This window comes from Schistocerca americana, chromosome 2 (genome assembly GCF_021461395.2).
Source record: "Schistocerca americana isolate TAMUIC-IGC-003095 chromosome 2, iqSchAmer2.1, whole genome shotgun sequence".
In the NCBI taxonomy this organism is placed as follows: Eukaryota; Metazoa; Arthropoda; class Insecta; order Orthoptera; family Acrididae; genus Schistocerca; species Schistocerca americana.
In genome coordinates this window covers 472138046-472156602 of record NC_060120.1, presented here as the reverse complement: position 1 = coordinate 472156602, position 18557 = coordinate 472138046, and the positions used below count along the sequence as shown (strand labels likewise).

Here is an 18557-nt window from a genome sequence, read left to right as displayed (position 1 = left end):
TGTTGTATTTATTTAATTAAGCAATGATATTGTTTCTTTTGTTCTATTATTGAGAAAACCCTAAGAACATTTCACATTGTAACTGCAGTCATCTTCGGACATGAAGTCCACGTGCCTCATTCAGTGACATCAGATGTTTACAATGTGTCATACTTTATGCTGACACAATGTAGTTTATTTTACTAAACAATATTCCTCTTGAAAAATCAAAATTATTTTTGTGGGAGATCGTAAAACATTATTTGCATTGTTAATGTAGCGATCAGAAAGCAGTAGTACCTTCTAACCTCTCTCTTATCTGCACTGTACTGAAATAAACAAAAGAGCAACAATGCTCAGCAAACCTCACTAATTGCCACAGTGATTTGGGTTTATGTGAATATTTCTCAACACCTTGAGGAGCAGTAAGAGGTGGGGATCAGAACTTCCTTGAATCGGAATATTTATAATTTTGCTTTTTACTTGACTTTTGTTCGTTGTTCATTAATTCTTTTTCTCCTTGTTGGCACAGTTTGTGTGTCAGGGGATGGTATTCCTGCTTGTAGAGATGATTTGAAACTTTCATTTGGTATAACATATGTCTATAAATGAAATAGTAATGAGTTTTTCCTTTCTGTCTTTCACATTTTAATCAACACCTTCAATACTATTCTTCTTAAAGTATATCCAGTCAACACAAGATCAGGGTTACAATACCTAACATGTACATGCTCTGCGCAATATTACATTTCCTTACCAAGAAGTTGACTATGAAGATAATCCAGAGGGATGAAGGAAAATGTAGACACTCTTTGATAGTTAATATCTGTGGAACAAAGTGACATATCATTCCAATTTTTTGCAGTAAAATAGTTGATTGTTTTCTCAACAGATCATGCCATGTGTTTTCCAGAAGGTGACAGTGCAATGATGAGTGAAGTAAGATTGTCATTTGAGCAATGCAAGGCTGCATGGAATTGGTACTGGAAGTGCGAAAACATGATGGAAGTACAACAGTGGCATAATGTGTACAGAACTCAACCATCAACATGTACAACAATTTATTGTATTCGGGATAAATTTGAAGCCGACAGTACTGTTCAGGATGTGCATAAGGAAAGGTCTGGCTGACCAAAAACCTCAACAAGTCCAGCTTCCAGCACTGCTGTGTTGCAACATATTACTAGATCACCTCAAAAATCTTTGAATCAGGATGCACATGAAAGTGGGGTAATCTGATCAAGCACACAATGAATTCTAATTCTGAAGGCTACAAAGTGGAAAGGATACTTTCCAAGATCACTGAACACTGTGAACAAGAACAATCTGTATTGAAGGCTGGAGTGCTGGTAGTGGTTTGAAGGCATGCTTCACAAGGATGAACGGCTTGCAAGGATGGTTATCTGGTCTGATGAGGCACAATTTAAACTGGATGGTACTGTAAACCACCACAGCTGTGTGTACAGGGCTCCTGAAAATGTTGATGTTCACGTGGACAAACATGTTTATCTGCTGAGTGTTAATGAGTGGTGTGGTGTGTCATTATACAGTTTGGTTGCCCCCCCCCCTTTTTTAAAGGTACCATAACTGGTGAGGTGTTTTCTTCGTATTTTTTCTGCAAACATTGATTTTACCTGCCACCCAAGAGGTGTTTAAAAATGAAAGATTTTACCATCAAAAAGTTGGTGCTCCACCTCCCTACCACAGAGATTTCAGAGCCTAAGTGGATGAAAATCTACCTGAACAATGGGTGGATCAAAGAGGAGCTGTTGAGTACGCCTCTTGACTTCTACCTATGGGCAACCTTAAAAATGAAGTTCATCAACAGAAGCCAACTACACTGAATGAACTACAAGAAACCATTGAGGCATCCTGTGCTGCTATCACACCAGCAGAACTGACTGCCATAGTTCAGTCAACAGTTCAGTGGCATCAATATTGTTTGGCTACTAATGGGGGTCACTTTGAATAAATAAAATAACATTCCCCCTGTGGAAGAATTGTAATGGAATGTCATTTTGTTACATTAATATTGGGTATCAAAGAGTGTCTACATTTTTTGGACCACTCTGTACATGAAAGATATAATAGTAATGTTAACAAAAGTAGTTCATTCATTTTGTAAGCATTTCAGTAGTCATTAATAATAATAATAATAATAATAGTAGCAGTAGTAATTGCAAATGTAATTTTAACATCCATTATTTCCAGATAAAAAAAAGACAAAATCTATGGAATATTCTCAAATTCATCATTCCAGTGGAAGTGCAATCCCCATAAGTACTTACTATTGATAAAAATATGTAATTGTTTTAAATGCCATTTAAATTATAAATACGGATGTAAAAATTATGTGAAGTTTTATTGGTTCATATTGTATTTTAAACAAGGTATCATATTCTTCCCCAAAAAAGTGAGAGTACAGCTTTACCCCATTTCATTACAACAAGCATCCCCCCTCCCCCCCCCCCCCCCCCCCCCCACACAAGACTTATGTATTTATGTATGCATCATATGTGAGCAGAATCCTGCCATCAGTGTAACAAAAGTGCCAATTTACAATAAACAATAACAGTTTTTAAAAATATTATTTCCAAATTCAAGATGTTCTTTAAAACTGTGTTTTTTGTGCTCCAATAGAACTTGTCTCATAACACTACACTGTACAGTTACTGAAATATCTGATTTTTATATTTTATAGAGAATGAAATGTCTTTAAATTTACTGTTCCTTTAAGATATAACATTTGACTTGACTAATGCTCAAGTGTTTTACAAGTAATTTTGAATTTTGTCATTGAATCTGGTCAACACATGAAAATTTTTATTTTACTGTCAGACTGGTAGGAATTGAACCATTGAATAAACTTCATTGTTCCAAGGCCCATTCATTTCCATACCTGAAATGTACATGGCTCACCATTGCAGTCCACTGTGGTTCATCTCTTCTATTAGGCTCCATCATCTGATATATTCTCATTTTCATATTAAAATATTTGACTGTTCTACCATCACTACAGAAGTAATTAAATAAATTACCTGATCACTACTGTGAAAACTAAACAGAATGTAGTTTTCTACATCTCATGTTATAAGTGGGACTGGAGTAGAATCTTTACAGACTACTGAGTGTATATGTTATCTCAAGGAGAGGAGTTAATATGTCAGGCAAAAAGTTGATATATCAACAGTAAAAAAAAATAAAATAAAATAAAAAAAAATACATTATGGACAAAACATTTCATAATTAGTACAAAAACTATTTTTAATTCAAGGAAATTACTACTTCTACAAGGACACACAGACAGTGTGTATCATACCAAATTGTAAGATAATACTAAGAACACGCACTAGTAAAAAAAATAATAGTAATCAATTAGCTAATGTACACAAATTTTAACCCCAACCACACCAAGACTTTGCAGTAGCTGACACAACTTCAATGACAATGTAACTGTGTGCTTCTCAAGTGTTCAAATAGTGTTGTACTTATATACCAAGTACCCATTAGCTTAACTTTCCATTGTAAATGCACAGATGATATTACTACTACTCCACTAGCCTCATGTCATGAGCTTAGCTCTTCACATTTCCTAATAATTTTTTGTAAACATCTGTTCCTTTATGCTTAATTATATCTCTCACTAATTCATCATCATTATAATCGAAATATTGTGATGTTTACAATATCTGTACTCTTCACCAAAATAAACTTCAACAGTACCACAATACACCTACCGTATTTACTCGAGTCTAAGCCGCACTCGAATCTAAGCCGCACCTGAAAAATGAGACTCGAAATCAAGGAAAAAAAATTTCCCGAATCTAAGCCGCACCTGAAATTTGAGACTCGAAATTCAAGGGGAGAGAAAAGTTTTAGGCAGCATCTCCAAATCGAAAAAAAGTTGGTCCACTGTAATATGACACAATTTAGGTCGAGTGAATGACGATACAGCTACAGTAGTTTGGTTCGAGTCGTAAGCTTAGCAGTTAAGCTTTACCATTGCTATGCGTCAGGCGCTCCGTCCGTATTTATACGGGTACCCTTCCTTTTTCACGTGCTTCGTCTGGTTTGAATTGATTGCTTATTTTTCTTTGATCTGATAAGCGCAGTTTTCTTTGTTATAGGTGTTTATGTCACTCTACGCTGAAAATGCATTACTGTACTGTGTCATGCATTGTTTGTCGTACTCTGATACTGCGTATTTACGGCCTTTCGCCGATCGCGGCATGGCTTGCTTTTGAGCGCGCTACCGCAGCTTACAAATAAAAAAAAAAGAAAAAGAGAGAGAGAGGAATCGTCTCATTAGCGAAACAATGGCAAGAGACTGCTACTTGTTGTTACTTACACTGCTGCTTTCTTTGATAATGATTAACAAGAACCAAATAATAGACTGCGTATGATAGATGATGTTCTGAACGAGAGTTTAGCGAAAATTTTTCTCCGTTTGAAAATCTTTGCAGGCGCCTCTTTAGTACATTACATTCTGCACAGAAATTAGAGTCATCTTAGATTTAAAAATCTAGGCAATTGCCTCGCTTCATTTCTGACTGTATCACTGTTTAGCATAAGAATAATACGAATATACACATGACATGATATGCATATTCTTCCGCGTTTGCTGTTGTCTCACTCTAGTTTTGTGGTTTATTACGCAGACAGGATTTAAATGAGATAGTAGCAAACACGAAACAATACATGACAAAATGTTTATATTCGTATTAATCTTATGGTGACGAGAATACTGCATGTGATTCACAATTTATAAAAGTTCGTATTAGCAACCATCTCTTTTCACAGATAGGAAAAAATTCAGAACGTAGAGTTTTTTGGCCATATTGACAAACATCCTAAACATTCTTGCCAGTCGGGTTTTCGTAGTACATTGAAATGCTGCTTCATTCGAAGATGAACAATACGGAATTAGTATTTACTTCGTTGGATAATGTATGAAAATGCAGTGGTCGAAACTCGGCGCGGAGAAAAAAAGCTTGTCTTCCACCTTTTTTTTTTAAATTTATTTACTGACGCAGAGGTTTTGGCGCCAGTATTTATCTTTGTGCCTACAAACAGCACCCTAAAAAGCATGCCTGTACATATATTCGACGGCAGAACTAAGTTGTGGCGGCACCCACCGACATTTTTAAGAACTTCCGCTTGCTTTGCACTCGATTCTAAGCCGCAGGCGGTTTTTTGGATTACAAAAACCGGAAAAAAAGTGCGGCTTAGATTCGAGTAAATACGGTATTGATATCTCCTCAATACATAACCAGCAGTACTACATAATCTCCCAAATATTCACTTCACAAAAGCTTCATTGAATAAAGTGTCACAAAAATCTCATTGTTCCATAAATTTCAAGGTTACAATCCATCATTAATTATTCATCAACCAAAACTATGCTATTCCGTATATACCCATTCACATGACAAGATAATGCCTCATCCTCACAACTAAGTTTTCTTCCCTTTCATCGATATGTTTATATAGGCAGACCGCTTTAGTCAGCTTTTTTAATATTTAGGAATCGTGAGGACTTTTTCTCTTTTCTTAATTTTCTTTTCCAATCGAAAACTTCAGGTGTTTATGATGCATGAGTAATCTGTTTTCCATTCTTATCTTTTTGTACTACCTTTTTTCCTAGTATGTACTACTCTGCATTAGTTGTAGCTCAGAGGAACTCTGGGCGAAATAAAAGTGTTCTTTTGACACTCATTTATTTCTACAAAACACAATAATGCCAGTCGTTCATAGAATTTATACCTTCCAGAGTAATTCCTATAAAATTTGTGACTTTTGCCACGATACTGTCCCCTTCGCCTAGTATCAGCACCTATTCCTTACTTGCGGGTTGACCTTATGAGAGCACTTCCTCTATCCATTCTGGTAGGTACGCTCCTTATAAAACATCCCTATTTTTTAGGCCATGGGTCGCCCTATCTCCATGTAGGTACATCTACATCTACATCTACATGACTACTCTGCAATTCACATTTAAGTGCTTGGCAGAGGGTTCATCGAACCACAATCATACTATATCTCTACCATTCCACTCCCGAACAGCGCGGGAAAAACGAACACCTAAACCTTTCTGTTCGAGCTCTGATTTCTCTTATTTTATTTTGATGATCATTCCTACCTATGTAGGTTGGGCTCAACAAAATATTTTCGCTTTCGGAAGAGAAAGTTGGTGACTGAAATTTCGTAAATAGATCTCGCCGCGACGAAAAACGTCTTTGCTTTAATGACTTCCATCCCAATTCGCGTATCATATCTGCCACACTCTCTCCCCTATTACGTGATAATACAAAATGAGCTGCCCTTTTTTGCACCCTTTCGATGTCCTTCGTCAATCCCACCTGGTAAGGATCCCACACTGCGCAGCAATATTCTAACAGAGGACGAACGAGTATAGTGTAAGCTGTCTCTTTAGTGGACTTGTTGCATCTTCTAAGTGTCCTGCCAATGAAACGCAACCTTTGGCTCGCCTTACCCACAATGTTATCTATGTGGTCTTTCCAACTGAAGTTGTTCATAATTTTAACACCCAGGTACTTAGTTGAATTGACAGCCTTGAGAATTGTACTATTTATCGAGTAATCGAATTCCAACGGATTTCTTTTGGAACTCATGTGGATCACCTCACACTTTTCGTTATTTAGCGTCAACTGCCACCTGCCACACCATACAGCAATCTTTTCTAAATCGCTTTGCAACTGATACTGGTCTTCGGATGACCTTACTAGACGGTAAATTACAGCATCATCTGCGAACAACCTAAGAGAACTGCTCAGATTGTCACCCAGGTCATTTATATAGATCAGGAACAGCAGAGGTCCCAGGACGCTTCCCTTGGGAACACCTGATATAACTTCAGTTTTACTCGATGATTTGTCGTCTATTACTACGAACTGCGACCTTCCTGACAGGAAATCACGAATCCAGTTGCACAACTGAGACGATACCCCATAGGCCCGCAGCTTGATTAGAAGTCGCTTGTGAGGAACGGTGTCAAAAGCTTTCCGGAAATCTAGAAATACGGAATCAACTTGAGATCCCCTGTCGATAGCGGCCATTACTTCGTGCGAATAAAGAGCTAGCTGCGTTGCACAAGAACGATGTTTTCTGAAACCATGCTGATTAGGTATCAATAGATCGTTCCCTTCAAGGTGATTCATAATGTTTGAATACAGTATATGCTCCAAAACCCTACGGCAAACCGACGTCTTACTTTGTTCATTAAACGACTGTGGGGAACTGTATCGAATGCCTTGCGGAAGTCAAGAAACACGGCATCTACCTGTGAACCCGGTCTATGGCCCTCTGAGTCTCGTGGACGAATAGTGCGAGCTGGGTTTCACATGACCGTCTTTTTCGAAACCCATGCTGATTCCTACAGAGTAGATTTCTAGTCTCCAGAAAACTCATTATACTCGAACATAATACGTGTTCCAAAATTCAACAACTGATCGACATTATCAAAATTTTATACAATCCATCCCATCTATATCACATCTCATAAAAGGTATAAAATGCTGTGTACACCTGCCCTTTATACTTGGTGAATGTTGTGTACGCCCCGTTATCCTTTATGAGTAGGCCTCAAGGTTCATTACCCCAGTATACATTTTTATGTATAACATAATTAAGTATTTTCTGGTAAAGATATAAATCTATCTGAAGCTTCATATTCATTCTTTGTACATCATTTACTCCCTAGAGTCCTCCTCTACTTCTCAACTTCTATACTTTCAATAGATACTATGTCAACATATACTATTCATGTCCCACTATCCTTCGATTCATTAGAGTATTTATTATACTGACATTTCTTATTGCACATCATTATTAACGTTCTCTCCTGCTTTCATTTTCTCTCTTTTCTCATGCCTCTTTGTTAGTTTATATACACCTTTTCTTATGTATATTCGATGTAGAACCATCATAGCTTCCTATACCGTTGTGCATATTTCTAGATGTACACATATTTTCCCCTACAACGCGTGGCTTTCTAGCCTGTAATTGTATGTTTGTGTCTAAGTGTCTACTTGTGTACATGTGGAAGTGTGTTCATGTAGTCTGATTCTTTGGCCTTCTTATCTACAAATTAGGATGTAGGTTATTAGAAACCACAGAAATAAGGAAGGACTTCCGTAACAGAAGTTTATGAATGTGGAAAGAGGGAAAAAATAAACAGGTCATCAAATGAGAAGTAAGAAAGGAAAAAAATAGGTGTGGATGCTAGGCTCAAAGAAGAGAAAGAAGATAGCCCCAAATACAGGAAACCCTACCCACCTCCATACCCCAGGATCCCTACCTCCCAGGTACTTGAGTGAGATGCCGGAGGAGGTTTGGTGTTAAATCGTCTCCTACAGAATGGACTTGTCCCACCTTCACCGTCGAGGTACCCGAAGGAAATCCTAGCAACCCTATGGGAACAGCAAATGATGATGAATCTGGCACACTTGTTTGTGAGGGTTGTTTGAAAGGTGTGCCGAGTGTTTTGTGTTTATCATGATTTATCTGTTTGTGTAAATCATGCCCTTATCTACAATCTACATCTACATCCATACTCCGCAAGAAACCTGACGGTGTGTGGCGGAGGGTACCTTGAGTACCTCTATCGGTTCTCCCTTCTATTCCAGTCTCGTATTGTTCGTGGAAAGAAGGACAGTCGGTATGCTTCTGTGTGGGCTCTAATCTCTCTCATTTTATCCTCATGGTCTCTTCGCGAGATATACGTAGGAGGGAGCAATATACTGCTTGACTCTTCGGTGAAGGTATGTTCTCGAAGCTTCAACAAAAGCCCATACCGAGCTAGTGAGCGTCTCTCCTGCAGAGTCTTCCACTGCAGTTTATCTATCATCTCCGTAACGCTTTCGCGATTACTAAATGGTCCTGTAACGAAGCGTGCTGCTCACCGTTGGATCTTCTCTATCTCTTCTATAAACCATATCTGGTATGGATCCCACACTGCTGAGCAGCATTCAAGCAATTGGCGAACAAGCGTACTGTAACCTACTTCCTTTGTTTTTGGATTGCATTTCCTTAGGATTCTTCCAATGAATCTCAGTGTGGCATCTGCTTTACCAACAATCAACTTTATATGATCATTCCATTTTAAATCACTCCTAATGCGTACTCCCAGATAATTTATGGAATTAACTGCTTCCAGTTGCTGACCTGCTATATTGTAGCTAAATGATAAGGGATCTTTCTTTCTATGTATTCGCAGCACATTACACTTTTCTACATTGAGATTCAATTGCCATTCCCTGCACCATGTGTCAATTCACTGCAGATCCTCCTGCATTTCAGTACAATTTTCCAATGTTACAACCTCTCGATATACCACAGCATCATCCGCAAAAAGCCTCAGTGAACTTCCGATGTCGTCCACAAGGTCATTTATGTGTATTGTGAATAGCAACGGTCCTACGACACTCCCCTGCGGCACACCTGAAATCACTCTTACTTCGGAAGACTTCTCTCCATTGAGAACGACATGCTGCGTTCTGTTATCTAGGAACTCTTCAATCCAATCACACAATTGGTTTGATAGTCCATATGCTCTTACTTTGTTCATTAAACGACTGTGGGGAACTGTATCAAATGCCTTGCGGAAGTCAAGAAACACGGCATCTACCTGTGAACCCGTGTCTATGGCCCTCTGAGTCTTGTGGACGAATAGCGCGAGCTGGGTTTCACACGACCGTCTTTTTCGAAACCCATGCTGATTCCTACAGAGTAGATTTCTAGTCTCCAGAAAACTCATTATACTCGAACATAATACGTGTTCCAAAATTCTACAACTGATCGACATTATCAAAATTTTATACAATCCATCCCATCTATATCACATCTCATAAAAGGTATAAAATGCTGTATACAAAATAGAAAAATCTATACATTTCAGTATCACAGTTGTTTAACTAGACATATCATATTATATTATCCATAAATATAATAATCTGTTCGGCTTATTTTGTCTAGATATCATTTCTTTTCGGTGTTTTTCTTAAGTTGTTCTCTATTTTATAGTCATATTCTGTTTTCTAAGCAATAAGGCTCCAGGATAGTTCTAGATTTTAAAGGATAGATGACAGAATAGTTTAAGATTTTAAAGGCATTTGGTGCAGAAAGACTATTTTGGAAGAAACAACTCGGGGTCCGACGGTCGTTACTCTGCCATTAATTCAGAATGTTAACGTCCATGGGGGATAGATGACTCCACCCGGGTCCCATGGATCTGATATTAACTTTTCTTGTGCACTGGCAGACCAGTAATTTTTTTTTTAATTTCTTTTGAAAGTCCTCCCAAGAGGAAAAATTTTCAATATTTGCCGTTCCCCATTCTGAGGCTTCCCCTAGAAGGTACCCTACTGCAAGTTCGATCTTCTTAGAATCTTCCCAGTTTTTTTGGTAATGCTTGGTTAAACCTTTTTAAGAAATGGGTTGGATGTACATCTCCCTCTGGCTTAAATTTAGGGAAGTGTCTAGATAACCCTGAATTAGCCCCCCATTGTAAATCAGTCACAGGTTCACTAGTTAATACCTCATTAGGTGACGTTAATGTTTTTTCTACTTTATCCTGGATAAGCTTGAATTCTCTCAACAAGCCGTCTATACCCTTCCTGTTATCACCAAATTTGGAAGACAGAATAGACGATACGTTTCCGGAGGTTATTCTCTCGGTAACTTTTCGATCTATAATTTCTTCAAATTGTTCCTCCAAACTGCTTCCATTTAGGATATCAGAGTTTGTTATTTTCTCTTTGAAATTTCTTTCAACATTATCTATTCTTGTACCGACACCTGTAATTACAAGTATTCAAAGTATTCAATCCCTGCTTTACAGCATTAAACTTAACAATGCACACATTTTCAAAGGATCCGAACTTTTCGTTAACTTCGGATTCCACATTATTACATCTGTCCTCAATGTTAAATTCTAACTTTTTTGATAAATCTTGGAAATTGTCATTCTGTTTCTGGCCAAGGTCAGTAAACATTTGATTTACATGAATGGTCAAAGAATTAGTCAATTCATTCTTTAAATCTATTTTTAAATTCTCTTCTATACTATTTAAGGCGAGTGTCCTCAACTTGTTGTTGTATATTGTCCATGCTTTTATGTGCTTTAGCCCTAGTAAGCATTTAAAACTAACTTTAAATACTATAACTACACAATAAAAGTTCACTCAACAGAATGTACCCTTTCGTACTAAAGTTATGAAGTTTTGTTTGACGCTCACCTGGCGTGGAAGTCTCGTTACGTAGGTGAGCGGATGTAGAGGCAGGTCAGCACTGGTGAACAGCAGCTAGTGCCAGCGGCATCAGATGTATGTTGGTTTCCGCATCTGTGTCCCTGCGAAGTGTTCTACGTGTATTCCTTCGTAGACAAATGTGTCAAAATCTTTGCTGTTTTATAGTTGTGAATTTTCCATGTTTCACCATTTTTAATTCAAATTGTGCTTCGTTGGATACTTGAACATATTCCAATGTCTCAGAGTAAATCCCTTGTCGTGTTATGTTTGGTTGCTAGGGCAACACGTAACAACTTCTTTTCTAGTTTTTGACTTAAATTTCCCATTTTCTCACGTCCTTTCAGACATGTCGCCACGTTCTAATGTTTTTGACGGTGATTTAAAATGAGAAGTAGATGTACAAAGTTCCCATTTCTTTTATACGAGGTGACTTACTTGAGATTCGCAGCTGATCTTCTTTGCTGGCTGCTATAAAACTCTCTGGACTTCATCTCTGTAGAATGATGCTAGGTACGGGAATATTTAAGCCTATCTCTCCACTTGTGAAATAAGGAGATACATGAACTTTACTTTTCATTAACCAACGGTATATTTGAACTCCATACAGAATAAAATTCTTACTCTTCACATACATATATGACTTCCGGTAAGTCACTCGCTCCATCCAACGTCAGAAACAAATTTAATTACATTTATAAAAGAGATGGCTTAATAACCATGACTCTACTTCAAATGAATCATAGAAAGGGTCTTGCCTCTAACAAGGCTGGATTAAGAGTTTTCAAGATTATTTTTTCAACTGTTCTTCTTTCACATAACAATAGGCACAGAGCTGCATAAAAACTCCACGGTTCTTCCTCTTAAAACATCTATGGATTGCCCAACAAGTACTTGTCGGTGTCATACGACCGCCATGTCTACTTTCTTCTCGCGACTGACTTTAAACTTGGACACACAAAAATGTGATGCACAGTAGGTAGGATTTTACCATCTGACACTTGTATCTGGAATATTGTGTGTTCGAGACAGCAGAAGGCTGAGTAGTTCTAGAATTTACACAGAAATTCTCGAATCACTACAATAAGGCTGTATACATGGAAGAGACATGTTAACACAAAGAGATTTAGGAACCAGATTTCAAACTGTAAGACATTTCCAGGGGCAGATGTGGACTATGACCATAATTTATTGGTCAGAAACTACAGATTACAAGGTACAAAATCACAAGATAAAATATTTACATAAGTTATACATGTACCAGTTGGCCTTAGTCTCTGACATAAGGTACAAGTAACTTGGCAAATATTTTATCTTGTGATGCATATTGCATCGTGTGATGTAATAAAGCTACTTCTTCTGAAGAAGATATTTTTACATATGTCGAAACCATGGTCAAGGGATAATAAACCTTTATTTGCAACTGGTTGACTGATTTTTCAATCTTCTCTGAATTACACAGTTGCTGTTTTGCAGCCATGTTTAAGATTTTGATGCTAAGGAAATTGGACCTGAATAAATTGGAAGTACCGAAGGTTGTTGAAGGTTCAAAGGGATCATTACGCAATGATTGAAATGGTAAAAAGGAACACAGAAGAAGACGAATGGGAAAATTAAAGAGGCCTTTGGAGAAAAGATAAGCAGTTCTATGAATATCAAGAGTTTAGATGGAAAACCACCACTAAGCAAACAAGGGAGAGCTGAAATGTGGAATGAACATATGAGAGTGGTGTGATAAGTTTACAACAAAGCAAGGAAAAACATTTGTTTCATAAACAACTCACCTTACGCCTCGACATAATCTCCTTTGAGGGATATACACTTTGTCCAGCGATCCTCCAGTTTTTTCATCCCATTGTAAAAATAGGTTCTATCAGACTGTGCAAAATACTCATTGACTGCAACCATCAATTCCTCATCCAATCAAAATTTCTTCTTGGCAAGCTAAAGTTTCAAGTTATGAAACAGAACTTGACGATAAGTCTGACGAATAGGGTAGATGAGGAACCAGTTCAAAGCTCTGTTCATCCGCTTTCACCATTGCTATTGCTGATGTGTGGGATGGTGAATTATCCTGGTGAAAGAGCTCTTTTCTGCATGCCAACCTTTGTCTTTTTTCTGCCAACGCAAGTTTCAGATGATCCAACAGTGAAGCATAATAGGGTCCAGTTATTGTTTTGTTTCTTTCCAAGTTATATATGAGGATTATTCCTTGGGAAACCCATAAATCCCTGACCATCATCTCACCAGCTGGCTAAATGCTCTTTGCTTTCTTTGGTGTACTTTCACCTACCTTTGCCCATTGTTTTGACTGCTATTTTGACTCTGGTGTGTAATGATGGATCCAGGTTTCATTAGCAGTCACAGATCAGCACAAAAAATCTTGTGAGGAATTGCCGCATCACTACACATGCATCTCCTTTCTAGCCAATTCTCTTTGAAGGATATAATGCAATTGCTCAGTTGAGATGCCTATAGACTCAGCAATCAACAGTCGTGCATTACTATATCGTGGATTTTGTCAGTGGTTTCCTTTGCTATGACCTTAGCTGGATTGCTAGAGTCTGCCTAGCCTCTGGTGCTTGTACGACCATGTTTAAATTCACTAATTCCAAGTAAATGGTAGTCTGTGATGGTGCAGAGTCTGCAGAACTTCTTCCAATTCCAGTTTGATTTATGTGGCAGTCCAACACTGTGAATGAAATGGTTTAATAACAACACAAAACTCAAAAATTTTCTGCATTTTCAGTCACAGACACATTGACCAATTAAGATGGCGATCAACAGAGAACTTTACACTGTGCATTGTTGAAATTCTGTATACGATCCTTGAAATAATCAAGCTTACCAACCGTAAAAGAACGAGGAAAATGTTCCATTCTTTCACGGAAATTTCCCAGACTATCAAGTCACCATCATATATAGGGGCTATACAAGGGAAATGAATAAGAAGACAACACTAAAGGAAGGGAAGACGAAGTAGATGAAGATAAGATACGGCAAGAAGAATTTGACAGAGCACTGATAGACCTAAGCCGAAACAAAGCCCTTAGAGTAGATGATATTCTATCAGAATTTTTGATATCCTTGGGAGAGCAAGACATGATGGAACTATTCCACTGGTGGTCAAGATGCATGAGACAGGAGAAATACCCTCAGACTTAAAGGAGAATGTAAAAATTCCAATTCCAAAGAAAGCAAGTGCTGATACCAGTTATGTACTGAAGATTAGAAAAAATGATAGAAACCAACCTTGAGGAAGATCAGTTTGGGTTCTGGAGAAATGTTGGAACACACGAATCATTACTGGTCCTATGACTTAAGTTAGGAGGTAGCTTTTGTGTTTTAAAGAAAGGTTTTGACAATATTGACTGAAATACACTCATTGAAATTCGGAAGGTACCAGGTATAAATAAAATGGGGGGGGGGGGGGGGGGGGGCGTGAAAGGTTATCTACAACTTGCACAGAAACTAGACTGCAGTTGTAAGAGTCGAAGGACATGAGAGGGAAGCCATATTGGAGAAGGGAGTGCCCAATGTTATTCGGTTTGTACATTGAGCAGGCTGTGTAGGAAACCTAGGAAAAATTCAGAAAGGGAATAACAACACAAAACTCAATTTTCTGCATTTTCAGTCACACACACATTGACCAATTAAGTTCAGGAGGAAGAAATGAAAACTTTTAGGTTTGCTGATGATATTGTAATGTTCTCAAAGACAGCAAGGGACTTGAAATGGCATTTGAATGGAATGCGCGATGTCTTTGAAGGAATATGTAAGATGAACATCAGCAAAAGCAAAGGTGTGTAGTTGAATTACATCATGCGACATTGAGGGAACTAGCTTAGGAAATGAGAATTTAAAATTATTAGATGACTGTTTGTATTTGGGCAGTAAAATAACTAATGATAGTTGCAGTGAAAAGAGGACATAAAATGTAGAGTGGCAACAGCAAGGAAAGCATTTCTGAAAACGAGGACTTTAATTCTCAGGAAGTCTTTTCTGAAGCTATTTGTCGGAACTTTAGCCTTGTACAGTAGTGAAACATGAATGATCAGTAATTTTCACAAGAAGAGAAATGATGATTTCGAAATGGGATGGTAGAGAAGAATGCTGGAGACCAGGTGGATAGATCTTGTAACTGATGAGGTGGTACTGATTTTGAATTAGAGAGAAAAGAAATTTACAGCATAACTTAACTAAAAGAAAGGATTGTAACAATATCATGAAAAGGAAAGTTGCTAGTCACTATGTAGTGGAGATGCTGAGTCGCAGATAGGCACAACAAAAAGACTCACAATTATAGCTTTCACCTGTTAAGGCCTCCGTCAACAATAGACAGACACACACGCGTGTGCGGCGTGCGCGCAAATGCGCTCACACACACACACACACACACACACACACACACACACACACACACACACAAACGCAATTCACACACACGACTGCAGTCTTAGGCAACTGAAACCACACTGCGAGCAGCAGCACCAGTGCATGATGGGAGTGGCAACTGGATGGAGGTAAGGAGGAGGCTGGAGTGGGGAGGGAGAGGGATTGTATAGTAGGGGTGGTGGACAGCGAACTGCTGCAGGCTGGACCGTGGGCATTGGGGAGGAGGGCTGTGTTGTGCTGTAGTGTGTAACTGTCATTCCACCACCACACCCAGTCTTTTTATTTCTCTCCTTTTCCACTACTTCCTCCACCCCCACCTCCCCACCCCCTCCCCACCTCTTCCCTGCCCTCACTGTAACATGCAGCACTTCACTGTCCGCCATCCCCACCATACTATCCCTCCTACTCCCTGCTCCAGCCTTCTCCATACCCCCACCCAGTCGTCATTCCTGTCATGCACTGGTGCTGGTGCTCGAAGTATGGTTTCAGTTGCCTGAAACTGCAGTCGTGTGGACAAAGGCCTCAACAGCAGAAAACTATAATTGTGAGTCTTTTTGTTGTGCCTATCTGCGACTCAGCATCTCCAGTATATGGTGAGTAGCAATTTTCCTTCTCATAATATTGGTACATTCCATCCTGGATTTTCCATTGTTTAAAAGAAAGGATTGGTTGATAGGTCACATTCTGAGCCATCAAACTACTATTCTTTCTCCCATCTGAACAGGTCTCGGAAGGCCCAGTGGTACCGGCCAACCACTGTGCCGTTCTCAGATGATAGGCATCACTGGATATGGTCAGCACACTGTTCTCCTGCCTGTTGCCAGTTTTCATGACAAGAATCACTACTTCTACTATTTTCGTGTTCCTTCCTTATGCATTCTATTGTGGTGAGGCTGACGTTAGCATAAATTGCAGCCTTTGGATTTGGACTGATAATATTAGCCAACAGTTCTTTTGTGTCACCTTCATAACACATGCTGTAATAACATTATAGACGATTGAATGCTCGTTACTCCATAGGTACCGCCTCTCCTTCATATTATACAATTTTTTTTTTTTTTTTTGCAATGCATGGCGACAACCTATCTCTTCCGGATACCGAAGTATAACAGTTAATATACAAAGTTAACTGACTGACACTGGCAACTAAGATCCCACGAACAGAAACAATGTGTATCACTGCACGCCGATCTACTTTGCTAGACAGGCAACAGGCAACTGATTTTGGGTGCCCCTGTAGGTCATTGGCAGGGTTCTTCCTATGAAAAGGCCTCTGCTGCTTCCTCTTTAGTTCACAGACAGACTATATCCAGTATTGTGTCTACAGTGTAAGACAGCCTTGTTTGTGATTTATAGTGTATTAACATTTACACTGTAGAGTCTGGGTTATGCTTGTAATTACAGTTGGTGCATGTGTATGTAAGATTGCATTTCCTGTACTCACATATAACCCTTAAGCTTACTGCAAATATTCCTCATCCCATTCTAAGTTATTAGAGTGTTTATTATATTCAGCACCATGATATTTCCAAACAACATAGCTTTGTCCATTGTAGCAGTTAGCAGCCCTCTCAGCATTTACCTCTTGGTGCTTATCGCTTGCAGCCAGATATTCACTCCTGTTAATCATTACCTCCTTTGTCTGTAGCTGACCTTGGCAGAACCCATTACCATTGCCCAGCCTTCAATCTTTTATACATAGCACAATGAACAGTTTTGCTGCAGTGATTCCGTGTGCTGGATGCATTTCCTGACAGGAAACAATCCCTGGCATTCTTCAGCAGCTTAAACTAATGGTCATGCTCCTTTGACGCTCTGGTCTTTCCACAGCACTTGTTTGGACCGTCTATTATTGTTTGCGTTTCTGGGCCTTACCACAGCAGTGGAACCTTTCCTGATTTCCCCAGCTTTAACAAATAACTCTTAACGACAGCATGAGGCTTTCTCTCCAGCCTTGTCACGTTACAATTATATTTTTGTATGTGTTTTGGTGTGATACTGAGTGCAATGCTTTTTGGAATATTCATCCTCTTTATAAGGTTCTTGGCTTAGTAGTGACACTTTAATTTTTAAAAGCCACTCGATTTTGACAGTGTATTATAATATTTTGTAAACAGTAAAGGAGTAATGGGCACAAATTTCCACATTATATTGCAGCTTATTTTCTATTAATCTTTCACTTGAATAGTTATGGTGTTCTGCTCATTGTACTTAGTTTGCTGTCTTAATGAACTAGTAATACAGTGACTTATTTCAACAAACTATCAAAGGAATGGGAGCAGAAAATTAGTGTCATGAAGGATCCTTTAATGTATCGAAGACGTTTAAATCCTAGTCTTCTCCTTATTCTAAGCAAATAGTAATAGTTCTGTTAACATTTTTTTTGTTAAAAAGTGCAGTGTGTTAGTTTTTAAGTATGTTAATATCATTTTACAGAAATGTTGCCAAAGTGGTATTCAATTGACGAGATACCATTTGATAAGATGTGGGCTGATGATCGACACTGGTTACCACTTATACTTCAAGGGCATAAGATCAAAGGTTACTTTCTGTTTGAAGGTCATAGCACAATTCTGCGACATGATTTGAACATTGTGACAGAGTGAAGTTAATGTATTTGAAAAATAAAGAAAATTGTTTCAGATATGATCTTGAGTAAACCGTGTTTGTACCATGCTATAAAGTGAAACCTGAGTGAACTATTTTCATATAGTAATGTGTAAATTTTATACTTTTATTTTAATATTAGATTACTGCTTGTGTCATAACAATCATTTTTCTATAGTTGACTACACACTACTTCACATCATGTAAAAAGTGTGTATTAAATGTTAATTGATATTTGTATAACACCTATGGATGATCATAATCAACATTTTTCACTCCACTTGTACATGTTTCTTTTCATTATTAATGTAA

At 38.3% G+C, this 18557-nt stretch overlaps 1 protein-coding gene across 3 annotated transcripts in view; it reads left to right on the top strand.

The window, feature by feature from the left end:
* LOC124596121 (oxidized purine nucleoside triphosphate hydrolase-like) overlaps positions 1-18298 on the top strand; it is a 95953-nt gene extending 77655 nt beyond the window's left edge. For all 3 annotated transcript variants that reach the window (XM_047135138.1, XM_047135136.1, XM_047135137.1), the window contains one exon: positions 18075-18298. In XM_047135138.1, coding sequence (XP_046991094.1) covers positions 18075-18244 — 170 coding nt within the window. In that variant the 3' untranslated portion in view covers positions 18245-18298. The remainder of the gene's footprint in view (positions 1-18074) is intronic.
* The last annotated feature ends 259 nt before the right edge of the window (positions 18299-18557 follow it).